Source organism: Chlamydotis macqueenii, chromosome 16 (genome assembly GCF_036417535.1).
Source record: "Chlamydotis macqueenii isolate bChlMac1 chromosome 16, bChlMac1.mat, whole genome shotgun sequence".
Classification (NCBI taxonomy): Eukaryota; Metazoa; Chordata; class Aves; order Otidiformes; family Otididae; genus Chlamydotis; species Chlamydotis macqueenii.
In genome coordinates this window covers 10,291,315-10,319,186 of record NC_141571.1, presented here as the reverse complement: position 1 = coordinate 10,319,186, position 27,872 = coordinate 10,291,315, and the positions used below count along the sequence as shown (strand labels likewise).

Below are 27,872 nucleotides of genomic sequence, written 5' to 3'. Positions count from 1 at the left end.
ATTAACATTTTAAAAGGATTCCTCTGCTTGGAAAAAAGCTAAGAATAAAAGGGCCAAAGGAAAGCCCATAAGAAGTTATTCTGTTCCAACACTGACAAAATAAGCACTTCTATCTCTGTTCAACTGAACATAAAGTGTTACGGTCACATGACAGGAGCAAGTTTTATTTAAATCAACAGCACAGGGATAAAAAACAAATATAAAAGCAAAATCGAATTACATACTATGCTTCGCATCTTCCTGTAACAAGCAATTAACAATCAAATAGTTGTTTGCTGTGAAGAATTTTATGTCAGAAAATAAAACAATGTGTACAACAGATGTTGTGAAAGCAGCACATTTCACTTGCCTGCAAAGTGAAAGAGAAACGTTCTCAGAAGCTAACTCCAGCCTTGAAAAGGGTTCCCTCCATCAGCCACCAGTGGGTTTGACTCACACGGCACTGGTGCCCAATCGTTTCTCCCTGAAAAGCCAGTTAAGATCTGCCCGCTCCTATTGCGTCACCATGCATGTTTTTCTCTGGCCCAGTCCAAAGGCTCGTATTTTCATGTAAGCTGCTGAATTCAAAATGGCAAATTGCTCCTCAGAGGTGTACACAGAACCTTACTGTTTCAGCAGAAAAGGAAACTCATGCTTTTGTTCCACTGTATTCTGATCCTCTGACAAAAGAAAGCAAGCTCAGACCCGATACTTCTAGCTTTAAAACACACCCCTCCAAAGAAAATCCCAAAAAACTTTTTCTTAAAAAAGCAGCCTTACTACTACAGGCTCATCTTTATAGATAGTGATTTACAAGTGAATACCCTGTTATTAAAAAGAGGCTACAGCAATACATACAGTAAGAATGTTGTACAAACATTTGCGAGATTATGCTTTCATACACTCCATCAAAAGGTAAGTTACTTTCAAATACCTACAGAACCTTCAAGAAACATACACTGGTTCTACTGAGGGCCCAGTTAGCGAGTACAGAACAAAAGCATTATTGCTCTTTTTACTATCAGAAAGTTTCAAAAAGTTTAAATTTCTGTACTAATACGTGGAAAATTGTAATTACAGCTGTGGCAAATATCAATAGACGAGGGCAGCAGCCACATCCTTCTACCCTCACTGCTACTACTGAGGACAGCAGGTAGTGTGAGTAAGAATGACAGCATCCCACTGGCAGAAGAAACAAAGATTTTTTTTTTTTTTTTTCTGCAAATAACCCATCATTTTAGAATGAGGTCTGCTGATACAACATGGATTCTGGTGACCTATTTCTTATTTAACAGAAGTTGCAACTTATACAAGCTCATTAGTTATTCATAAGTCTATAAACAACTTACAAACTTAATAATTCCAGATAACATCAGATTACAACAGAAGGTCTGTATCAGAGTTGTACAGAAGAAGCCTTAGGGAAGGAAAGCAGTAATGAATGCTACAATCAGGCTCATCATTGTTTCAGAAACAGTATGCTGTGTGAGTAACCCAATTGGAACACTCTTCCTTTGGACGTTTTGCTGAGCTGTGTGATGTAAAAATAGATTTGTATGCCTCAGATTTCTCCTCGCTGTCTGCAATGGATCTCTTCGTGGTAGTAGAAGCAGCCTTGTTGACTTTTCCTGGTACTGATGAATTTCCATTCTCTGCTAGAGAAAAAGAAATAGCATGAAGCATGTACAAAAGCTTACAGTTGATAAAACTATTTAAATAAAGATAGATAAAAGTATTTAAAAAATAACATGTACAGAGATGAAGTATACACATTTTTTCAGGGCTATCACAAATATAATTGTACTCAACAGCAAACATGTTCCTACCTTTTAGAATTCATGCTCAAAATGCATTTGGAAATCTTGGAGAGAAAGGAATTCCATGCTACTTGTGTAAACCCTTGCACTGTAATTCAGCATTGACAAAATTTATTTCTCTAAGTGAAAAATGGCTCTGAACTCTAGTCTTAATACAGAAACATGAAAATATTCCACCACCCTGAAGCATTGTTTGGAAATTAGGTATCAAGTGACAAAAGCTAAACTTGAGACATACTGTCCCCAGGGAATCTCTCCCTTCCCTTTATTCTTTGCAAATTCATTTAGGACCAATAACAATAGTCTGCATCATTTTATATTTGGGATAGGAAAATGCCCATCCCTCTGTTTCTGATACCATCTCTCTCAGTGTGTTGTATCTACTGCTACAAAAAAAACCCACCCTCCCTCTCCTTCTTAACAACTCTCTAACTTTCTCCAAAGTTGCAGGACAGTATTTTAAAAAAGCATGTGCCAAGTCTCTTGTGCAAAGAAATGAACACATTGAAGTCTACAGAAACTCTACATTTTTAGATTAACTTAGGCACGATGGCATGTAAATAGCCAGCAGGAAGCCTGACTGAAAATGTATTTAACCGATTGCTGCATGTAGTCATAGGAATTATATGTGCAACCCTGGATCATCATAGATCAGACCCTTTTTATATTTGGAGAATGCTGCTTTTAATGCCACCAACAGTCATCTGGAAAGAATTACCAAACACTGGATTTGAAAGAATGAATATGTATGCTGCAAGTCCAGAAACCTTAGGGTGCCATGTTCACAAATTAATTCCTACGCTACTGGCATTCTTCAGTCCATGGATTTTCCTTTATTTTCCAACTCTCCTCTTAATCTCTTGCTGGTCAATATAACTGCTGTCAGAAACATAAACCAACGATCTGGCATTTCAAAAGGCATATTTTACCTTTTACACTCTTGGAAAATAAAAATACATCAAACATTATTAGAATTACTAGGTTCCTAAACATCCAAGAACATTTACAATCCTCTGGAATGAACTATTTAAAAAAGTCTATCCTTTACAAAAACAGACAGTAGGGGGCAGGTAAGGCATTTCTGATGAAAATTCTCCCATCTTCTCACAGTTTATATACAGTTCATCATTTAGCTGTTCTCAGATTCTTCAAACAAATTATACTGAGTTTTTCTGTGGCTGTAATGTACACGATTGAATACTTCACACAGAAACCTCAGAGTGACTTAAAAAAGGTACCCATTCTTATAGTCCTGTATGAAAAAATCAGTACGATTGGAGACATTAAACCACATCATATGTATTACACAAAGAGAGGGCACCATCCTTTGGAGTAAAGGACTGCCAAGTTTACTCATGGCTGCATGAGTACTGTAGGTACATCAGAACATCCTGAAGTTATATTCCACTGCTCCCAGTGACACATAGCAAATGAGAAGCTAAAATGGAGGACTAAAAGTCAAGTCACCAGCTTGGGACATTTTAATATACTTCATTGAAATAAACTGCCATAATAGATTTTTGACCACTCGTACTTAAGGAAAACAACAACTAATTCTCCTCACACTACCTCCGAGCCAATAAACCAGACATACCAAACACTCAACTACGTCACTGTGAATCTCTAATGTCATTCACTCAAATTGGTTCCCACCAACTTAAAGCACAGCAACACTGAAATGACATAAACAAGCAAATCTGGTTTGTTTCACAGTGAAAGAAAAAGCAATGTGGTTAAAAATGTTTATTATTTTTATTAGCTATCTGCATCACTACAGCACTTGCCAGTCACAAGCGTGAGCAGAGACCCTGTTGTTTCAGCTATTCTGTGAAAGTGTAACAAGAAGTCAATCTCTACTCTATGGACTATTTACTCCAAGTACAGGATGATGGACAGCAGATGAGAAATAAGGAAAAATGGACGAACAGAGTGCCGTGCACACTTTCTGCAGAGTCAGTTTTGTAGATTTTGCAGATCGTGAAACAAAGCTCTTTTTAAGAAAAAGTTAAATTGACTACAGTTTTCTATTGAACAAGCAGCTTTGTGCATGCTCAAGAGGCAGTGTGGAAAAGCTTGGAAAGGCACTTTTTTAGGACAGACTTTCGAAAGAGGGAGCTCTTCGAAAAAGTGAGCAACTCCTTGAAGTCAGGAGTTGACCTATTATTACTTAGAAGGATTAAATAAAAGGCAGCGAGAGGGTAGCTTCTGAAAACTATGGTACAAAGTAGCCAGAGGAGGATCTCTCCTACAATATTTTTCCAGGCAGAAGTATTTGTTCACATTTTTCACATTTAGATAACAGAATAAACACCAACCTGAACTTTTGGTGAAGATAATCTGCCTCTTTTCTCCAGAACTGGAACTGATAGAATCCTTTCCATTCTTAGCCTTTGATGGACCTGGAGAATCAACGAAAGGAAAAAAATGAAATAACTAATCTTCATGACTCAGAAGGCTACATGTAACTTGTAGCTATGATATTACCTTCAGCGGTTTCTTGGCGAGAAGCGGACTCTGCTGACTTACATTTCTTTGATTTCTGAAACAACACAAGCAGAACTATTATGAAAGGATATATAATTCCCAACTTGTATTTGACAGACACACAATTCCATTTAGTTCATTTTTATGTCTTACACAGTGAAAGTCTTCCTTTTACAACATTGGTCCATACTTTTGGTATTATTTCTGTACAGAAAAATAACAATTTGGCAACCTTGAAGGCAGCTTAAAGAAAATAGCACAGGCCAAAACTAAACTATCCAGATATTTTGGTTTGTATACTTTGCAGGGAGTGTGTGTGTTACCATCATTAAGGTAATCTGATACTCTGAACCCACATGGCAGGACAGTAAATTGCACAACATTAAACAGGACACAGTTAACTGTAATCAATAAAGACATTTTTCAATAAAAATTTCATAATAATCCTGCATCTCATATTCACTTTTTATTTAGTTCATAAAAAAAAAAAAATCCCTCCTGGGTAACTTTCAATAACTGAGCCCTTTGTTGCTGGATTGCCTGGGAAGAAAAGATGCAAACAGTTAATGTAAATTTTTTAAAAGCATCTGCAGACCAGATTTTCCAAGTTAATTTATGTTTATCCAGATTAAAAAAAAAAAAAAAAAACACGAAAAAAACAAACAACAGCAATAAGAATCCTATTACTGGCTTTGATTATATAAATGCCAAGCTGAAAAAGAAAGATGTATTAAAACAGTCATTGGCATTATTATCACAAACAATGACTCTGTATACATTCAGAATGGCGTACGTATTTCAAGAAAGCTACACAAACTCAAACAAAATAAATATATTTAACATATGTTATAAAGCTTAGAAGAACCTATGCTGTCAAGCATACATTCTTTCCTTGAGGAAAGAAATGCCATACACATGTTGCTGCAAAGCTTAGCCAGAAGGTGGTGGCAGAGGGTCACTATTCTAAAAGCAGACTTGGCTCTCCTGGTGTCCTTCACCGTACATGAAAAATCTATTTTCAGGGTGTTTCCACCTTTGTCACCATGGGTGGATTTACCAAGAAAAGTTACCTCCCAGTATCTGGCATCTGAACTACGAGATGTTTGTAAATATATGTATGCATATATATTATACATAATGAATATATATTGTATGTATTTCATCATGGGCACACATTACATAAGTTGAACTTGAATAATTTTTTATACTAGTGCTAGCTGTGTCTTCCTTATGCTTTCTGCTTCTGAAGTGACTTCTGATACTGGGGCTGGGGCTCACATACCTCCAATTACAGCTAATGGTGCCAGCGACAGCAGAGAAGACTAGTTCTAGCTGCAAAACAATCAGCTGGTGCAGCAAGGCAAGGCAGCATTGCAAAAAAAAATTGGAACTTGAGGATGAAATGCAAGATGCATGCTGAGAGATTTGCAAATACTGTACCTGCCTGTAATGTAAGACTCCACTAAACAAACAAAAAATATCTGCATATTCACCTAAGGCACATAGAGCCCAAAGACCAAAACATTACTTCCTTTCATCTGCCACCATGAGTGACTGTGCTGACCCCGTGAGAGACTGAAGCACACTTAGGTACTTTTTCTTTATTGCACAGAAGCTGGGACAGCACCAGCTTTCAGACTGTCTCAAATTATTTGAACCAAAGCTGCAGGTGCTTTGTTAGGGCCACCTTCCTAATGAAAATTGAGTGCAAATGATCAGTATTTTGGGGGTTGATTATTCATCTGCGATCTGCAATGTTCTATCATCAAATTATCTTTAAAATTATTTTAAACAGTTAATTACAAAGTACTGAAAAAAAGAAAAAACCCAACATCTGAAGAGACAGCGTAAGATTTGCAGCATTGCTCTTATGCCAGAAGCTACAGGACACTAAGTGCACAGCCTATGAACAGACAGGAAACAGAACAGCAGGATTTTTTTTCTTTTATTGCCCAGCCCCAACGATGTCATATGGGTACAAATGAATACAGATTCTATGATAAGAAGGAATCATATGTTCAAAACAATCTAGAAAAACATTTGTATGCCATCAAATCCTACAGGTAGACAAAATCAAGCACAGTAATAGGGGTGAGATGATCAACTTCTGTATAAACTCTCAGTTGATGAAAGTGTCAGACAACGATGATTCACACTCTTGAGATGCAACTAATCTGTCTGCACTCTAGACTGTGTCAACACTAAGTTTTTGCTTGCTTTGTCATCCTCCAGAACAGCAATGCTACTTCAGAAAAAAAACAGCAATGCTGAAAAAAAGTCCCATGTGCAGGACTGTCATTTGACTGTGCAGTACCACAGAACAACTACCACTTCACAGAGCAGTAGTAGACAGTAGAGTGTATAGCAGAGCTGCAATGACTTTATTTCCATGGCATTTTGCCTGGTCAGATAAAATTTAAAAAGAAGTTTGTTTGTTTGTTTAAAAAAAAAGCACCAAAGACCTTAACAGCATGGTGAGAATTAGCATCACCAGTAACCACTCAGGGCTATGAGATCCACAGAACATAACAAAATTTCCAAACAGTAGTCTTACAGAATCAGACCAGGAATCTACGTATTCCAGTATTATGTTTCTGACGGTGGCCAGTAAAGGATACTTAGAGATGAAAAAACTAATGACATACCATCACATTAAAACAGGAACTACTGAATGAAATACAGAGAAGGCTTTGCTTATTATTCGAATTAACTAATACAAAGTCTTTGTTTCAAGAAAAACCTGGCACACTGTCCACTTTACCCACAGCATTAAATTCTGTCATTTTCAGAGCATTATGCACTACCTGTTACTCAAAAAGCAGTTTCAGTATATACAACTTCAATATGCTATTAGAAAATATGCATGCAATCTCATTACTTCTAAAAGTAGCACTGAAGTACAACACAGCTTACTGAGTAAGTCTTGCAGTCTGCAGGAAGACAAGCAGAAAAAGCTATGCGATTTGAGAGCAGATTGCATTACAGATGAGAACTCTTTCAATTTTGTTTTAAACAGGGTATAAAAAGATTACCTTTTCTAATTTGCTTTTAAGTCTTCTATCCTCCATTCTTTTCTTCAATACTTCCACATCTTCTTTATTACCATTAATGACAATCACATCTTCCTCTTGAAAGGGAACACCACACTTCAAGAAAAAAAAAGGACACAACTAGTATTTTTTTCAGTATCTTTATGCTGTTGAACCTTTGTTAGAATTAATACTTTGTTTAAGCTCTCCAAGGAGCTCTCCAATCCTTCCCCTTGCCACTGTCTTTTCCAATAGTTCTCTTTTCATACAGTCTAATACATCTTCTCACCTAAAATGTAGAAGGAAAAAGCTCCGTTCTTTTCACCACTGAGCAAAATAATGATTAACAGTATCCCTCTCCACAAAAAGAATAAATACTCATCTTACTAGTGAATTGTGAACTTCCAATACCTACATTTAAAAGCGGTTCACATATCAATCTGCATAGCAAATTATAAAATAATTTCAGAAATACAAAAATATTTTGTTCTCTTCAAAGCCCTATTCCATGTAATAGGGCTACGGAAATTGCATATTTATTTCATCATCAGTCCCTTATAAACAACACTCTTCACTAATTCTGTTTTTTTTTTCTTTAAAGAAAAGGTCTCTGTATTTTTGTTCATGGGTTCTTTATTTTACCAGCATAAAAGGTACAGTGACTAGATTAAACAAAGTAGTCCTAACTAGAATCTACTCAATTTTCTGGACCCCACAGCTAAAAACCAAAACACTAAGATTCTTTCTGATTTTTTAAAGTTATGAATGCATTTGATTAAGATCCAAGCATTATGCCACTCTGTTCTACAATTTGTCTTTCAACTCAGTAATACAAGACACCACAACTGACAGGAGCAGTTCCTTTACACTGACTAGGAACACCAAAGGTGTTACTCCTCTACATGGAGAACAGACAGCTCCAGGGAATTTTTCTCCCCAACAGCTAGACTGGAAAATCTCCTTTGTTTGGGTTTTCTGTTTTACTTTTTAAAAATATTATTATGGTTATGGGTATAAAAAGGAGTAATAAAAGCAGCATTATTCATTAACTCAGTTTTGCCTTCTCATTGTCCTTCATCTGATTTATTAAACTAAATATTAAACTACCAAGCTTCAAAGTATATTTATAAATTAATCTTGATAAGTACTGTGCTTCATGTAATTCCACATTTGTCTTCTGATTGAAGACACAGATGTTTCACTAAGGACATTTTCAATCATCTGGTGAAGCCAGCACATCGATTATGATGTTTTCTTTTTTAAAATCTCAATTTACCTTTTTTGGTTGTTGTTGTTGTTATTTGTTAAATCCAGAAGCTTTCTGTTAATCTGCAAGATTAGTTTATAATCCTGCCTTTGTTTAGAAAGGTTACTCGTGCATTTGCAATAGGAATGAAACAAATGAAAGGACATATGGACAGTACTTTGACTACAGTCTGCTCGAGTGATGAACACAGTTTAAAAAATTAAATCTGAACACAAGCGACCAGAGATATTATGAAGAAGAAGGGTTATAAAGATGCATATTAAGTAACTCAAGCAGAATAATAAGTCTCACACAAGAAATGGGTGAGTAGCCCAAATTTTTTCCACTGCTACTCAATGAGCTACTGTTAGAAATACCAGCTTGGTATGATCTGAGACACTTGTGAGTGAGAAGTCTAGAAAGTCAAGGCAGACAACCAATCTTCATACTGAGGGAGGAGCAACTAGCAGCTGTCTTGATTCTAAAGAAGTTGTACACATTCACTTCTAGTGGGGTGTTTTCAGAATACAGCGTGAAAGACCAGCATCCTCCTACAGGCTAGTGACTTAAAAGTAAATTTCTGCAATAATTTTAAAAAACATATTCTGTTAAGTATACAAAAATAAGTGGAAGTTTCCTCCACGTAAAAGTTTGTGTCAAAGGACTCTAATTTCAATAAATGCTGCATTTTGAAAAAGGAAGAAAATCCAGGTTCCCATCCGGAAAACACAGGCAGAACTGTTATAAAATGAAAAGTATTTACAAGAAACAGGGAAATAAAGACAACGTCCTCTTACCATTCACTGAAACAGGTAATTTTTTTGCCATGACAACAGCCAGATTATATTACGGAGACCAAACACTTCTAAACATACTTTAAGTACAGCAAGTTATAGGCATAGAACCAACTCCACCTTCCCAGGTTTCACTAACTCCAGCAGGTACAATTTGTTGTTGCACCATATACGTGCACCAAACATTTGTAATTGTCAGTACCGTTGGATGCAAAGGTTTAACTCTGATTTGTAAAAATGCTCGCTACCCCTTCATGCAAAAAGAAAGACTTTTATCTCAATGTTTTGAAATGTCAAGATAAAAAGCAGAAAGAAATTTCAGTTTTGCAAACTCAGAAAGATTGTTCCTTCAGATTAAGGTCTTCTGGGGCAGATTTTTGTTTTATGATTATGACAGGGTCTCCCTTGCTGTACCTTGTTTATATTGGGACTTCAAATACCTATGAAGGTACTTGCTGTAGTTCCTTGATGTTTTTGCAGCACCTTGAATAGAAGATATACCTACATGAGACTGAAAACTATTCTGCAATAAACAACGGTGTTAGAACAGCAGCGTGCAGATTCGAATGCAAGATTCAATCTGTAATTGAAGAATTATGGGATGTCAAATGAAAGAGATGTTGGACAAGCAGCTTGATTTCTGTCTAAAAGTCCTTTCAGGGTCCAATAATAAAAGCGTGTTCAAAACTGTTTATATCTAAACAGCTTCACATGCTTGCATCAAGGAATTATGTAAAAGGTGTGCAAGTATGATCAAAAAGTCTTCAAAGCCTGATACTCGTAAATTTATGTACCTTACATATCCTATGTGTATATACATACATGCACACACACAAAAATCAACTTCACAAAAAACTAAAACCAACCTGAAGACTTACAATCAATAGAACAATAAAGGTATTATACGCTGCAAAAGACATATCAGCTTAAGCATAAATATAGTCTTTTAAACTAGTAAAAGAAATAGTGAAATTACTTTTTCAGACAATGAAGGCCTTTTAAATTTCAAGTTATTTCAATATAGTAGGCTATCTTATCTTTCTTTGTAAATAAAATACAAGAGTTCTTTTTATTAATATTGAAATCTTAGTTTAAGATGGTTTCCTGAATTCTAAAATTTACAGTTTCTTAAGTTTCATCTCTACAAGACAATGGTTGTACCATGTTTCTTGCTGTAAACTGCTTTTGAGAGAGTGATTTTTTTTTTTTTTTTTGGTACTACTATGATGTAGTTCCTCGCATGACTACTCCAGTCCTAATACAATACAAATAAACAACAGGCAAATATTTTTTTCATATCCAAATGCTTACATCAATGTTACAGTTTAATGTCTTACAAGAAACCTGAAACCTCTTTCCCAAATTATAAACACTAAGTTAACTCCTGCAGTCCTCCTAAATACGACTATGAAACACATAAAGACATGAACAGTTTTCCAAAACAATTCCCACCAGATTACAGAATGTGTATGACCACAACCTGACTGTCCCCATCAAACACAGAGAGGGAGGATTAACGGGCATCCTTTCAACCAAGGACCATGTCACCCTTCATTTACCAGCCACACAAGCTTATGTATTAAAGATTACTGTCTCTTGTAACAGTTAACTAAAAACATGTTTTAAGAGATGTTCTTCCAGAGATTTACTCACGAGAAGCTCAGCAGTGTAAGATTTGATGAACACAATTTTTGACATTACCACCCTATTCAGATGTACGATGGGGCAGATTAAATGATAACTTGGGAAAAGTAGAAAGTCTCCTACACACTAATTCAGAGCGTGAACTGTCACTCAGAAGCTGTAGCACCTACTACAAAAATATTGTCTAAGCAGAAGCCTCTATTTACAGAGCTCCCCTTAAAGTCAAGGCCAACTCTTGTATCTGCCACACCTGCAGCTGCGCCTGGATTTACTTTGAGGTTTTCTCTCTGTTTATTTCTGACCAACATGCTATTTTTAGCTGAACGTGTCCAAAATACACCAGCCTTCTGACTCACTTCTAGAACCCCAAAGCTTCCTAATTCCAGTAAATTTAAGTTGTTAACTTTTCACTTATTAAAAACCCCGAGAACCCTTACAGAAGCAGTAACGCGGTAAACACTCCATTTCAGGAGGAGATGTTAATTTATTATCTTTTAAGCTTCCAGCTACTAGAAATGACAGGAGGCAATTCTTTGCTGCACTTATTTGCTGCAAATTGGAAAGTTTCAGCAGGCAAACAGTTAATAACTACGGGGGGAGGGGGGAGGGGGGGGGGGGGGAGGAGGAGGGAGTTCGTTTCCTTTCCACTTCTCACCATCCAGCATGCTCTCTGAGCAGCGCAGAGGTAAAGCACTACCATTTATCATTATAAAAAAGGTACTTTACATACTGGAAAGTCTGATTTCAGCCCTTTAAAGGCTGAAAGTGGCAGCAGAAGTCTGGAGCAGCTCCAGTTTTCTCTCCCTGTCGTGAGGCAGAGGCGGTTTCTGAAGCGAAGCCGCGTTACTGCGGAATAAACAGGCGGAGCACTGCGGGCAGCCAGACGAAGCCGCAGCTGAAAACACGCCCGTTAATGTTTAACCCCTTTCACCGACGTGAGATCTCCACACAAGCGACAGGACGAAGAACGCTGCCAGAATTCTGCTGAAGGACAATGGGACTTTCTATTTATTTTTATTATGCTGCCGTCTCCTGGTTAATTTTGTACAAGGTAAGCCTGAATAAATCAGATTGTAAGGCCTCAAGTTTTGGCTTTTCCTTTATTAAAACACAACATGTTTTAATTTTGATGAAGTGAAAACATTTTTCACTTCAGAGAGACCATTTCAACTTTGAAAAATACTCAAATCTGCAGTAAGTGTTATTTTTTTTTATTATGTTGTCATAGGTGTACAGTCGGGTGGAGGTCACTCCTACCAATGTTGTTTGTCATAAAAATCACAGTACTTCTGAGTACTTGTCATGCTCTGTTGCAGGCAACTTAATTTTTTTTACAGCTCTATAACTTAATAGTTTATATAGCTTTCACAGTATTTGTTTTAAATTGTTATGAGGTCAAACACACTGCGCAAGGAAAAAACTCAAGGAAACAAAAAAATAACGAAGATGAACAGGTAAACCTCTATAAATCTGTTTAACATTTATCAGTAAATATCAATGGAATATTTTAAAGTAAGATTAACTTAAAATTTCTAAGGCAGTATTAATTGGGTTTGATGAAGAAATTTTTTTTTACTTGATCCATGTCACAACACAGAAGCAGACTCTATACTTGCCCAGGCTTAAGGAAAAAGCAAAGCAAAGGAAAAAGCAGTTAAAAGTACCAATTTTAACATTAAAGTTTTAGAGGACTGAGTATTCACTTGCTTATAAAATGTCTACAGCAATGCCTGCATAAACACCTTTCAGACAAAAACAGACAAAAACATTTGGAAATAAAGAGTTAATGCCTTTTAACCATTTTTTAATTAGAAGATGAAGTATTTGTTTCACTGAATTATAAAGTCATACAAACTAAATTTATCTAATTAACATTAAGCAAACACAGAGTACAGACAAAATAGAATATTTAGAGGTGATGCAGTCCAAAACGTACGAAAACCAGTGAATTGTACAATGATTTGTTACTGTGAAGGGCACAGCAAAGTATATAGCTAATGGGATCTTGATGAACTGAGATGATATTTCACAGGCTTATTTTTAGGCATAAACATAATACCACTTTTCCCTAGAGTTCACCTTTTTAATTCAGATGGAGGAGCTTAGGCTTACAACAACAATTTTCTGTTAAGTAATGTCCATAAAAGCAGACACAAAGGTGCTTGAAAACCCCTACAAACAGGTTGGTTTTTGAAGAATGTCAAACACTACTCTCGGCACTTTTAAAAATTAAGACAATGTTGTCCGCCAGATCTAGCAAACCTGTCCATAACTTAGAAAAGGTTGAGTTTCAGAGAGACGTTCTGAGTATAGTAGTTATCGTTATCTTGCACAATGAAATTAAACTATGGAGTCTTGCATAATACAATTAAAAGGCAAGATATGCATAGACTGGGTTATGGCCTGGGCAGTGCATCTTCTCAACAGTACAGTATCTTGCTTTTCAAGGACAGGCGGGAACACGGTAGTATAGTCCTTGACAGCAGACAGTAGCGTAGGGGCTAGAGGATCATTCTAAGCAGCAAATTTCATACACAGTGGGATAACAGCTGCAATTCTACCTCTAAATCTGGTAAAACACTATCAGAAAGCCAGTGCTTTCATTCTGTAATTACACTCTGAGGCTGAAACATGTCAAATTCTGTTCTCATAGGCAAGGCTTCATCATTTAGTCATTTCCCAGAAAGATGTTTTTGCACTTTTATGCTGCCATATGAAATATAGCTTCTAGATGCCATGCAGTTCAATAGGAAAAATCCATAGTAAACACTTAGCAACCTGAAACATCTCTGGGAGCTATTATTTGAAAGGTAATAAGAATTTAAGTGTATGAAACAAATAGGTTATAGCTTGGTTCCATAGGGAACTACTCTTTGCAACCTGTCTACAAAGATGCATTTAAAAAACCCCAAAACTGATGAGCATGCTCATTCTGTACAGCAGTTCTATATTGCACACAGTTATGAAGTTCCAAATATTCCTCTAACTGCCCGGTGTCTTCAGTGTAATTCTTACATCCAGAATGAACCTTCCCTGGAACGTACCGTAGAGACCACACCACATTTATTAATTCAGAGCAACCTCAATGCTCCTCCTGTAATTTTTCACTCAGAATAAAACAGTTTTTCCTGACTCCAGGTCCACAAAAATCAGTGCTCCCCTAACAGACACTCCCTCTCGCTAACTTCTGCTGTTGGGTACATAATGGTCCTTATGCAAATCTGTTCTCGGCTCTAGGAGTCAGCTGGTAGCAGGCTACAGCACTGGTGTATTTTATTTTTACTGTGAAAATCCTGGCTTCCACCTTTCAGTGGTGTTCCCTCACTCCTCCTTTCCACACAGTATTGAAAGGTTGATGTGCATTTGATTTGCTGAAGTTTTTTTTTCAAATGGATGAAAGACTCACATCATGCTTGTTTACCCAGTCAATGTATCCCTTAGGAGCTGTGAAGAAAAAAAAATATTCTTCTGGGACCTGATTTCCTAATGTTTTCTTTGGCCTATGCATTCAATGCAGACTGAAGAGCACTGCTGACAGAATATGGAAGCAAAATGGATGAACCCTCCACCTAACATAACTTAACATTCCTTTCTGGAATGCTAAGTGGAAAAAAGGCATTCTTCCAGCATGAAATCCAGTGCATACCAGTAAGGACAGTAAGATAAATAAATTCTTTCTCAACAGCCTAATAAGATTTTTAAATTGTAGCATTATAGAATATCCATTCTCTTGGTTCATATTCTGTATTTTTAATGCTTGTTAAATTCTGTGCCTTATGTCTACTTTAACTACAATGCCCTCTATTTTCAAGCTTCTAAGACAAAGGTATACTGAGTTTTCATTAAAAAAGTATTTTCTGCTTCTATCTAATGAAAACGTAGAGCCTTCTAACTACAACAGCATTCCTATAAAGAAACTATCTTCATAAAAATATCCTTGTTCTTTGTTCCTATGTGAAAGCAAATACATTTGATGTTGACAGCTGCAAAGCATGAAATATTTACAGATGAAATACAAATTTTGTTAAAAACAAGTTCATGGAATAAAATAAGAGAAAATTATCTTAAAAATAAAATCTTTCTTAATTTAACTACGAAGCTTAATGGCAGTAGATGGACCCTTCCCCCAACGCTGGAATTTTGTCTAGGAAGTTCCATACCAAATGCTTCAAGGATAAAGACTTCATGTAATTGCTGTGACATTCAGGACTGCTGCACTCTCATTCTTTTGACTTTCCAACAAAGTATACATAAGAAAAAAAAAAATCACAATGGAAAAACTCCTATGCCAATACTGATGTAAATTACACAGTTATCTCTGAATGCTAATACTGGCAGGAGTGTACTTATCTCAGGATATGCACATATGCTAAAAATAAGAAGAGTGTTGTCTGCATGTTCTGTTTTCCAAAGCACTAATACAAAGATGTCAGGGAACAAAAAAAAACCCCACCTCTCTCAAAGAGTTAGAAACATTTGCTGACTTTAAGGATAAAACCAGTGTATTTTGTGGATTACATTTTAGTCTCTTCCTTTTGCTTATTTAATACATTTTCTGTTGATTTAATTTACTGAATTCTGGTCCTCCAGCAGAACTTAAGGCTTCCCAGACCTTAAGGAAATGTCAGCAGCAGCTGTTCCTTAGCACACAGTGCTCAGACTCCTTCCCTATTCCAGAGCCAGATCTAGACCAGCCTATGGCACTGGACTCACCTACTGCCACAAACATTCCTCCAAAGTAGCAGAAACTTCTATCTGATGGGCTAGGTCTCCCCTTGCTGAAGTGTAAAAAGGCATTTTGGTTTCTTTGGATTTTTGTTTGTCCTAGAAAGACTGCTTCACGGCTCTGCAAGTACCATTTGCAGTGGCAAAGTACACTGCAGCGTGAGCACGCACACGAGCACACACACAGTCCCTCCTAGTAACTGGAAAAAGAATAAACTCAACATTTATAAACGCATCACCAATATGTCATCTATTTAAAAAAAAAAAAAGTATAAAAGGTTCTCTCCCTCTCTTTATCTCACTTTTCCTTTCAGATAATCTGATGCTTAAATTAAACTATGATGAGAAGATGGTATCTGGAAAATAAAAGATGAACACACTTGATGCAGCAAAATCAGGATTTTTAGTGTGCATCGCTGTCTGCATGTTCATCTACACTTTCATCTACCTAAAGGATACAACTTCTGAAGAGCCAAATGAACAAAAATTTACTGCAAATATAGCAGAGTGTGGTTTTTACCCAGATGAACTTTGTTCAGCTCTGTTTGTGGGGAAAGCTGCTGCCTTTAAAATTGGAAACTTTTGTCAGACTACATACCAACCCAGAACACTCAGCTGCATTCAGACTTCATGCAACTGCTCCATAGTTTTGAAGACTCTGCATTTTATCACAAGACCACTGTCAGATGAAGAAGGAAATTTCTCATTGGCATACATCATCACAATTCACAAGGATCTGGAAATGTTTGTAAAGCTGCTAAGAGCTATTTATATGCCTCAGAATATTTACTGCATACATGTTGATGAAAAGTCACCAGAAGATTATAAAGCTGCTGTACAAAACATTGTTAATTGCTTTGAAAATATTTTTATTTCCTCAAAAAGAGAAAGTGTTGTTTATGCAGGATTTTCAAGATTACAAGCTGATATTAATTGCATGAGAGATCTAGTTCATTCCAAAATTCAGTGGAATTATGTTATTAATCTATGTGGTCAAGATTATCCCATTAAAACAAACAAAGACATTATACAATACATCAAAAGTAAATGGAATGGTAAAAATATGACTCCTGGGGTAGTCCAGCCTCTCCATATGAAACACAGGACACAGGTTAGTTACCGAGAACATGTACATTCTGGAATGTCATACGTATATCCAACAAAGAATATAAAAGCTAAGCCTCCACATAACTTGACAATATATTTTGGTAGTGCCTATTACATACTCACTAAAGAATTTGTAGAGTTTACATTGACTGATGCACGAGCAAAAGATTTGCTTGAATGGTCAAGAGACACGTACAGTCCGGATGAACACTACTGGGTCACACTGAATCGTTTAAATGGTAAGATGTATGTTATTTCTACTATGTGTAACCCCTGGACCAACAGCATTGTGAGGTCTCTGACATGGACAGCTAGTGAGCTCCAATTCAGAGCTTAGCATCACCACTTAAGTGAGTTGCATTGCATAAATACTGTCATTTATTTGGCCTTGATGGAGCCCTGTCAAACAGCTGCATCACCTGACAGCTGAGAAACAAAGCTTGATTCCAGAAAAGCACTACTTACGGTGCAGACCATTAGCTACAAGGCTACAAAAATGTTGATTTAAAAAGAGCTCATGCTCTCAAGTCATTAAAAAAAGCAATAAATCTGAGAACAGTGTCTGTTATGACAAAATTTCTGTAAATAAATAATTAAGGTAGCTACATTTAAAAAGTCTTCAGCAGTGAAAATTTTTGTCTGTGGTAAGTAGAAAGAAATCTTATTAGAACCTTATGTTTTTAAAGATGCTCCAGGGGCTACACCGAATGCACACTGGGAAGGAAACATACGAGCCATTAAATGGAAAGAACAAGAAGGAACCAAACACAAAGGCTGCACAGGTAATGTGAATTTTGCTCATGAACTCAAGTTTGGTTCACTGGCTACCATTCATTGCAAATTGCATATTATGCCTTAAACTAGCTAATAAATGTGCCACAGTGGTCATACCTATTTTATTTTGGAAGTATCAGCCAAAACAGCAAGATGTCCTACTGATTACTCCACTGTATCCAAACTAAATAGCTGCTGATGTATCCTTGCAAAGATTGTCACAGTATCCATATACTGACAACCCTTCTTTCAGCATCCAATTACCAATGCATTAACTTGACTGAGCAGTTTTCAGTGAAGAGTAGGGGGTTTACTCGACAATCAAGTTTGTCAGATGCTTTCATCAACACTGGGTTAAATCTTCCATTTGAACAATAATAAAAAAGGAAAATAGTGCTGAGAGTTTGGAAAGAATGCAAAAAAAAATTAAAATATATTAACCGTATAAACTCAGCACAGTAAAGGACTGCATGATTAAACAGGTATCCATTTGTGTAAAATACAAACCCAAACCACTGCCTTTATGTTTAAGGTCTAGCATTATCCTCCAGATATATTTCAGTGATGCTCTGAATGAAGTCAAAAGGTAATTTTTGTTAGCAACATTCTACAGTGAAACTATTTTTTTTTTAATGATTCTGTTCAGCTTCTGCTACTTTAAGATACCTTCATTTTGTCTTTGTAGGTCATTACGTCAGAGACATTTGTGTCTATGGACTAGGGGATTTGCAGTGGATTATTGAGTCACCTCATTTGTTTGCCAACAAATTTGAGGCTGCAACATATCCACTCGTTATGGACTGCCTAGAGAGACGCCACAGGCTTGAAGTGCTGCACCAGGCAGAAGTCCCGATTGAAGATCACTGGCGTTTTCAGGAAGAGAACTACTTCAACATGAAGCTGAATGTTTGAGCTTAACTAACATCTAAAGAAGTGTTCAAAATACTTACAGAAAAAAATTAACGTTTTTAGCCCTAGACTTCACTGTGTGCATTACAGCATGAGGGTAAGCACAATACTGTACTACCAGTCTGCCAGTGAAATAAACAGTTTTTATTTATTACAGTAAGATAAAGAACAACAACTGCTAATGGGTTAATTCTCAAAGGAAATGACATGTCTAAATCTATAACTTACTGAAGACAAGGGGAAAGTTAATAATCCTTTAAGTGACTTATTTAACTGGAAAAATGCACATTCCTCATGTCTGCAGCCAAAAAACAGACTAACTGGTATGAAAATAACAAAATGGAAGCAATGACTGAACAAAGATAAAATATGAAGAGCATAAGTTAAAGTCATATCTACTGTATGTCTTATGAAATAGATTATTTTGAATAAATAAGTTCACACTAAAATTTCATGCTAAAATTTCACAGCTTTTAGATAAGCAAGCGACAACCAGTTTCAGACACAGTCCATTTCACTTGTTTTTGTTGTTTTGGTTTTCCCCCCATGGCCAGCTGCATCTCTAATTTCATTGTGTAGCACGGCAACATCACTCTTGCACTACTCAGGCTTTGCTCCTAATGAAAAGGGTGTGTGTGCCAGTAACAGTAGTAGGGCTTCTGCAATGCATATTTACCTTGTAGTCCGTGTTTCTGAGTCACTGCAGGAGTTTACGGCAAGGAGACATAGGAAGTTTGAGGGCAAAGGAACAAAGGAAAGCTTAATGAAAAGCCATCTTTAAATCCCAATGTGCCTGATTGAGGGGAAAAAAAAAAATTTCCCTGAACCTTGCAACAGTCTGCTGCAATTGGAGACAACACTTAGCAGCAACCAGGATGAGCATCTAATTTCCCAAACTCTCTGCAGACCAAAGGCAGCACTTCCTGATCTACAGTAAGGAAGTGGCTTTCAATACACAACACAGGCAAAACCAGGGAATAGTAATAAAAAAAGAACAAGGATCCAGTCCTTTTGCAGGCAAAAGTTGCCCTTTCCTCTTCAGGACTCTTTTAAAGTAATCCTTTCACTTGTGCAACCAAAAAGATCAGGGGAATATGAGGAAACAGAGAGGCTGCAGGTTGTGGTCTTTCATACAATATGACAACTTTTCCATGGGATTAAATGTCTTACAAGACCATCTCTACACCCTGTCTCCAAAGGTCTTTAGTTAGGTGCTACTACTGAAAGAGACTTTGGAGAAACCTGCATTGTGAGAAGTAATTTCAAACTGTTCTTCCTCCTTTAGAAGTATTTTGGCAAGAATGCAGATTAAAGTTCCATTCCAGTAAATCCAAATAAACTCCCAGTTATTTTGCATGAACTCTGATGGGAACTAGTAAAATACATCCTATTACTTAAACCTCACTTGATCAGAAACTACAAGTTATAAATAAATGACCAGGAGCAATTTAGATATAAGCCTCAATACGCACCCAAAATATCCCTCAGTTTTCATAGTAAAACTGACTTACAGACTAAGTGTTTTTTTTAAAAAAAAAAAAAAAAAAAAAAAATCAACAAATGACCCAACAATAGAACATTAAAGTTTCTTATTACAAACTTATTCCCAGGTTCCTGGAACTGTGCTTGTTTTCCCACATGCGTTTCTTGGAAAATGAACTTTAACCTAAAGAAGGACCATCTGGTTCCTATTTATTTACAGAAACTTACAAACTCAATCCAAAGGCCTGTACTCAGTTTCATGTATAATCCAGGACTTGTGGCTAAATATTGCTGGAGATGCTTTTTTTTTTTATGGAGAGGAACAAACAAAAGAAAAAAACCCAACCATTCAGCATGTTCACACTGAGCTTGTTGAGACTCCCTCTGAAAACCATTACTGAAGCTAATGGGTGCCTGGCATGTATTAATCGTAGCAATATTCATAATTAATTTCTCCCCAAACCATATCCAGTCCACTGTAGGGTACTGTCAGCATATAGCTACTCCATGTTGTCTTTTAAAAAGTGAATGGAACGTTCCTTGTTACTGTCATTGCAGCAAATCCAGTATCTAGCTTTCACCTTTCATCACCATCACACAGAACAAATGTTGTCTCATTCTGAATTGAATTAAAAGGATAAATTCAATAGCAAGTACTACAGATGACCTTTGAAGGTCCTTTCCAACCCAAACTATTCTATGTAACGTGGGCTTGTTTTGCAGAAACTGAACCAGTCGAACTGGGAAAACCTGCACAAAAAGCCCTCTTGAAATATGATTTAGAGATGACTTTACTCATGTCAATCCAGGAAAATCACTGGAGTGTGATCCTCCTTCCTTAAAAGATTTTGTATTTTAAAATGATTAAACCACTCCATTCTCAATCATTAAGGAACAGTATTCTACTCATTACTGAGTGATCATAACCTGAAAGACTTTTTTACTTCTAACAACAGTAAAAAAAAAAATTAAGTAATGAAACTGTGCAAGCTGAGAGCATTTAAACATACGTAAGTGTTCACTAAGATCTGTATGTGTTATCATGTTATAAGGAGATCGATCACAACTCTTAGGTCAGCAACCAATGTTTACTAACTTTCGGTGACTGTTGATCTAAGAGCTTATAGTGTCAATGTGACCTTGTTCAAGGAAACACCATGCTCTGTATCGTACTGCACACACATTAACTCTGTACCTGAAAGAAAAAAATATGCGTAATTTCTGTTTCAAAAAGCCCAAGGCACATGTCCAATAGCTCTGTATTTAAGTTAAATGTTTGATTAAGTGCTTTATATGGCACAGACTTTAAAAGTTAGGGTCTGTTTCAAGTGTGTATTAGAATCTGTTGACTCTGAAAACAATGTATTTTAAGCAATACAAGAAATTACATTTTAAAATGTAATCTTGTCTTTAACTTCCAGAGTGACTACTTGAACTTGAAAAAGAACTTCCACCACAGACTCAATAGCAACTACCCGGTTTCCAAACTACCTCTTACATTAATAGTAACTTCTTAGGAGAGTCAACATCAAAAATTGGTAATGGTGCCTTCTTCAACCCCTCAAAAGTGAGGTTAAGTAGATGCTACACACTGCTAGATGATTCTTTTATTCTATAATTTCTAAAATTTTTGTCAAATGGCAGACTTCCAAACAAGTTGGCATCAAAGATTGCCCATGGAAGAATCAAGCAGCAGTTAGAACAGAAGTTATACAACATTTTATCACTTTGGGCCCTACCAAAATCTGCAGACCAACACAGATTAGCACTGATTTACAATCTTGCAGATCCCATCAAATACAAATTGAGTGAGTAAAAAGTCTTGCTTGGGCTTTGAATTTTAGTACTCTTTGGATAATTAAATGCAATAGGTGAGAATATCCTATTCAACAGTCCACATTTTAAACTGACAATTTCCACATCACATGTAAATCTTCCTGAAGAACACGAAGCAGAAGACGGCAGAAAACTCCTGATCTTCAGTGCTTCTGCTACAAAATACACAGCACCAAACTCTCTTATCTGGAAGTTGTTTCTCTTCCTGCTGACTGAAAGTCCTATCTTGCATATTTTGACATGTGACTTAGTACTGATTGTTTAAATTTTCTCTTCTTACTGTACAAAACCTCAAAAATATGTCTGAAACAGAATACACTCCTGTGTAAAAAGGTATTATGTTTAATTTGTATTCCTAAGTTGCTCTGTTTTAGACAGAGCTCTTTTTTAATGCTTTTCAGTCTAAGCAGTTAGTGCTTTGTCCCAAGCACTTCATCTAACAAGCTTGCTCTCCCACATAAAACACCACTAAAAAATTCTCATTGCTCTGTCAAAAAAATTTTGGACAGGGAGTTTTATATTTTGGCAGGACAGTTCAAAGCATTTACCATTCAGTTAATAAGAGGCAATCTCTCTCTCTCAACACTGCTACAGTGTCTGTTTGCCTTAAGAGATTTCACATTTTAATGTTATTTTTTAACGTGAATCCTTCAGTATACTGCTACTTAACATGTGAAGCTAGAAAGAATGGTGTGGTTGCCTTCCTTCCAAGGGAGGCAAATCACTTAGAAAAAATCCCCACACATTAACTACAGTTGCTTTACTAGAGGTCCTTCATCCATGACAGTCTCACATTCTTGTGCCTCTCCCTGACATCAATAGTCTTAACAATTCCAGTTAAAAAAAAAAAAAAAAAAAAGATAAATACATGTATTTAATATTGTCAGCTCTTCATGTAAAGTTTTTATTAAGGCAAAATATGTTTTTTTGAAAAAGAACTCAGGAAGACCACTTTATCCTCCTAGTACCTAGATTCCATAAAGCCTTTCAAATGTAGCACTACAGCAAATACTGTCGAGATAAAACAAGGAATGCTGAATTTTTCATCTTGGGGTTTTCCATTTCCTTGAATTTGACAAAATCTGCATATGCATTCAATTTTTTTCCTAAACACTTATTTCATGATCCACATACCACTGGGTAAACGGATTGCTCTGTTTCTCGTATGAGCAGCCACAGAAAAAAATGAGAAAAAAGTGAGCAGTGGGACTTCTCACAAAGTGGTAAGCGTTCCCGTGAGCCAGTCCTGGAAAGGAAGCAACCCTCTGCTCTGAGCACAGGAAAGTAATTTCCTACAGTTTCATGAAGCACAACATCTTGTGATATGCATCTTGTAACATGTAAATACATGTTTGTTATCTAGTTCAAATGATCTAATTGGAAGTACACGAGCATGAAGGTGAGGACTGCAGAACTGCTGTTTGGGCTGCTGGATATCTGTATTCTCTGGTGAATGTCAACCAGATGCTGTAATGATGCAGTGCAAACAAAGTCCTTTGGGAAATCGTTGCTGTTTACAATTTAGCAGATTATCAAGATTGCCCTGTAGGCTCACAGGTGAAATTAATGGACAAGAATAGCTTGTTTTGAAAGAGCTTTCTTGAATTTCATAGCAGTGGGGAAGAGAACTGCCACACAGCTTCTAGACTGACACTTCTCCAGTTTACATCCACGCTATAAACCTTGTCCCCTGGGATTAAGTGAAAACACAGATTCCGCCAGCTGAAAAGAGAGACTGAATACAGTCTGAATACGTGATTATTCTTTTTGAACTACTCTCATCATGTCACTCTCTGAAGGCACATAGCAATGCCTCCGCACACACAGACATGGCAGGGGCACACAGGGCTGGGCATCTGTGCACATACTGGTAGACAGAAGGTGGCAAGGCCATGAAAAAAACCTAAAAAAAACGTTGTGGCCCACATGGATCCCATAGGTTGGATTTTGGTTCAAAAATCATATTGTAATTCTTAAAATACAGCAGTTAGCACCAGTAGAAACATATGTATGGCAATCCACACCATTCAAACATTCTGTACTTCAGCAGATTTTGCCTTTTTAAAGAACGCATACCAGAAGAGGATTCTGGTTATCAATACACAATTCCTAATTCTAGTGCATGTACAATACACAACACTTCATTTTCTCACTTCTTCATTTGTTCTAGTTCATTTTACTATAGGCCCCATTGCTGCATAAAAATAGAATGTGCTGGGGAAATGCTGCTAATTAATGCTTTGGATATAAACTGTTAGCTACCAGAAAGCATGCCAACCAGTTCCTCACGGTCCTATTCAGAAGAGTTCTGGTCCCCTTCCCGATTCTGAATACAGAATGAGAACATTATCAGTATATATTAAAAAACTCTACCAAATCACTCTGACTTTAATCAAAGGAAATGTGGACTAAAACATGTTCTCACATCTGGTTTCCATTGTCTTTGTGCACCAAAATCCAAAAAAGATGACAGACTAGATTATATTACATCCACTTCACTATTTCTAGAAGCATCCTTCTGAACACTCTGAAGAATTCACATGTACATGAAAACAGCTGCATGCAAATGAGGTTATTATAAATACCAATTATTAAAAAAATACAGAAAACCTGTGGGATTAATTTAATTGTTTTAAGAAAAACTTACCTTGTGACAAACTTCTGATTTAATTTCTTTGAGAGCACGTTCAGAGAACACACAGCCACAGTTCCTCAAAAAGCAAAACCTTTGAAGAAAAGACAACAAGACATACAATCGTTTTTAAGAAACCCTGTGTCTAAAAGGCAGACGTGCAGTTCTGATTTAACACAGCAACAATACTGCAATGGGCTAGCAGGACACAACTAACTTTCTCTTTACAAATTCTTGCAGCTAATTAAGGAATCAGCACCTTTAAGTAGGTCCTTATTAATCTGCACAATGTAAGAATTGAATTAAAAATATTGGGCACATTAAAACACAACACGTATTTCGTTATTTCATTGTCTGTATAATTCAGCATAGGTTTATGTCTATCTCTCAAGGTGATCTTAGCAAAACAGAAGCTCTGGAGATGTTTTTGTACATTTGCTAAAGGTCTACACAGGCTTCTCTGTAGAAAAACAGATTGTGGTGGTGATTCCAAAGTTACACTATTTGAATGTGTAACCAAGCTCACGGGCTTCACTTACTCTGACTCAAGCTCTCCGGCAAAGCTGTCACAAGCGACATTAGGCAGTGCTTGTTCTCCCACACCTCTGCTGTCCACATGAAAGATTCTTGCAAGACTGTGTGAAGCATTTATGCACATCGTTCATGTGATCTCCCTTTCTTGAGAGCTACTATTAATCCTTTCCTCTCTATCATCCTCAACTAAATTAAAAAATACTAAGGTAGTTCCGGTAAAAATGTGTTTACTTTTCAAGTCCTCTCTGCAATTCCAACTGAATATCTCCTGGCTTACCAGCCTCTGGAGGAAAAAATACTGCTCAACTATCAAAGCTGTAATCCTGACCTCTTCTCACTCATCAAAGTTCACATGCACAGAAAAATAAATTGCTATTTCGTCCAAACCAGGATGCAAAGAAATGTCCTTCATCAGCCCAATAAAAAACAGATACTATTGCAGGATTAGAACAGACATACAATCCAAATCCATTCTGATCTTTATGGAGGGAGAGGTAGAATTGCTTGATGTGACATAAAGGAAGGTCTCATCCAATCTCCCTTTGCTTGCCCCATACCAACCTCCCATGGTTTAGCCCCCAAACAACTTTTAGTCACTTTTTCTCTGCAAACACAGCCCTCTACTCTTTATTACACATACAAACCCATTTAGGAAAGGGTTAACTTTTACTCTTTCCTCTTGAACACAAAATTATAGTCTCCTGAACTTCCTCCTTCTGAAAGGAGGACAAACTTCTCACAAAGGCTTGAGTAAGTACATGAGTTACAACATATCGATTCAAACATTTTTACCTGCTCTGTATTCAATTTAGCACAGCACTCGCATCTAAAAACAAAATCCAGAAACTTACTGACCTATGTCTTCCGTTCATTTCCAATCCCACCACAGGGCATATAAAGCGTGCAGACTGGAAGTCATCGTATTTGTCACCTTTTATACACTCTTTATCACCGCTCCAAGCTGGATTATCTGCAAGGTTTAGTTCTGTCACATTCTGAAAAATAAAAATGCAAGCCTTAAGCTATTTACTAATCATTTTTGAGACACTATAACATTCCCTAAGATTTTTTTCATTGTGCTTTGCTATTTTTTAACACTTTTAGTATAAGTGAGAACACAAGCAAACGGAGGTTTTGTAGCATCTTTTAACTTTGATGGCACTCTTGAACATTAGACACAACCTGCTTACCTTAATGCTCTTGATATGTGACGCAGCTTCCATAGGAGTTTTATCAGCTGACTTGTCCAACAAAAATTCAATGACTGCATCTTTATTATACAACCTATAACATAAAATTTTTAGGAGTCATATTTGATTCTCATAACACTTGCTTATTTATAGATCAGTACATTTTAACATAGGGGTCTATATGGAACCATTCATACCTGCCTAGCTCACAGGCTACAATTGGCCGACGTAACTTCTCTTGACTCAGAGCACAGTAGGACCATCTTGCCACCAATTCAGCATTTTTGTCAGCCTGAAGGAAAAAAAAATACTCGTGATTTTAAAATAGCTGTTATATTTGCAAATTATTTAAACATAAAATCAAGTAATATTTGAAGTATTAATCAAATCCCCAGGTATCTTACCAAACCTACTTTCTGCATTCAGAGTTAATCTGTAAAATAACTTTAATAAAACCTTTTGGCAAAATTCATGACCAGTTTTGAGGGTCTGCCTCTATCTACGAATGTGTTTCTGCATCTTGGGACTTGGGACCTATCTCCCTAACTCTAACTCAAATTTTCTTATTTTTCGCCACTTCCACCTGTCCCCTTCCCTCTTTATTCTTTTTTGCACTTCACATCTTCTCCATTACCCTCTTCTCTCTAGTTCTACATCTCATCCCTGATTGGGTTAACTACCATGTCCACTCTCTGTAAAGAACAAAATAACAAGAAAAGCAAATCTGGGGTTGTCAGGATGCTACCTGAAACTCCAGTCTAAACCCACCAATTTTATTACAAATGAGGCCAGAAATGAAAGGCTGAGGTTCACAGATACTCTGATAGTCTGGTGTGGGGAGGGAATGGATTTTATTTACTTATTTTACATGAACAAGTGTAATTTGCCTAAGTTTTCTGCCACTTGCTGTGAGACTTTTCCCAGTCTTCATCCACCTAGTCACACACGTGATGCCACTGTATATCCATTACCCTAAAACATCCTAAAAAGAGAGCCCAAGCAATGTTCAGAACGCAAGCAGATGGAATGCAGAAATGGCCAATGGTCTGCTCATACTATGAAATTATTTACCAAAAGCATTACACCATACCCCTAGGTGAAGGAGTCCCCTAAACCCCATGCGTTCAGCTGAATGACTTATGTCCAGAAATCCCTCCAGAAGACAAAGGGATCTCCACTGTGGCTGTCACTAACGCCACAGTTTCCCTAAGGCGGTACGCGCAGACCGGCCAGTGCCACGCAGAAAGGCTCTCTCCTCCGCGCTGCCAGCGCCAGGACTGCCAGGCCCGGCTCGCAACCACTGCGGGGAGGGCGGCACTGACCGGGCCTCCGCAGGGCCTCTCCCCGCCCAGGCCGCGGGCCCACGGTCAGGGCCCAGGCTCACAAAGCCGGTCCGACAGCCCCCAGCCGCGCTCCACCGCCGCCCTCACGCAGCCCGCTCCAACCTTCTCGACTTTGCGGGGCCCCTTGACCAGCTCGTGCCGCTTGGGGATGGTGCCGCCATCGCACCCCATCTCGCTCCCGCAGCGCGACGCTTCCGAGTCCGGGTCCGCGTCCCCCACAGACGACACCTTCCCTGGTTAGGGACGCACTTCCGGCGCGCCCTGAGGGCGTCATCGCCGTGCCATAGCAACCGGCCGGCTGGGGGCGGGGCTACCAGAGAAACAGCGGGAGGGGCGAGGCAGGGCGG

The 27,872-nt window shown here is 37.4% G+C and overlaps 2 protein-coding genes across 4 annotated transcripts; one reads left to right on the top strand and one right to left on the bottom strand.

Moving 5' to 3' along the window:
* Positions 1–148: 148 nt before the first annotated feature.
* RTF2 (replication termination factor 2) lies at positions 149–27,773 on the bottom strand. Of its 2 annotated transcripts, none has more exons than XM_086760829.1 (9): positions 27,628–27,773; positions 26,380–26,474; positions 26,183–26,276; positions 25,848–25,987; positions 24,474–24,552; positions 7,313–7,426; positions 4,281–4,335; positions 4,112–4,195; positions 149–1,634 (listed from the first exon to the last, which is right to left on the bottom strand). In XM_086760829.1, exons 1-9 carry the CDS (start codon positions 27,694–27,696, stop codon positions 1,447–1,449), a joined length of 918 nt encoding a protein of 305 aa, XP_086616955.1. In that variant the 5' UTR covers positions 27,697–27,773; the 3' UTR covers positions 149–1,446. The 2 variants fall into 2 exon arrangements, with proteins under 2 accessions (XP_086616955.1, XP_086616957.1); XM_086760831.1 differs by having other exon boundaries at positions 149–1,631.
* Positions 16,054–18,664, top strand: LOC104487735 (putative beta-1,3-galactosyl-O-glycosyl-glycoprotein beta-1,6-N-acetylglucosaminyltransferase 7). 2 transcript variants are annotated; one of them, XM_086761046.1, is made up of 4 exons: positions 16,054–17,064; positions 17,512–17,607; positions 18,138–18,185; positions 18,285–18,327. In XM_086761046.1, the coding sequence occupies exons 1-3, from the start codon at positions 16,089–16,091 to the stop codon at positions 18,170–18,172; spliced, it is 1,107 nt and encodes a 368-aa protein (XP_086617172.1). In that variant the 5' UTR covers positions 16,054–16,088; the 3' UTR covers positions 18,173–18,185; positions 18,285–18,327. The 2 variants fall into 2 exon arrangements, with proteins under 2 accessions (XP_086617172.1, XP_010129094.1); XM_010130792.2 differs by lacking the exon at positions 18,138–18,185 and having other exon boundaries at positions 18,285–18,664.
* Positions 27,774–27,872: the final 99 nt, after the last annotated feature.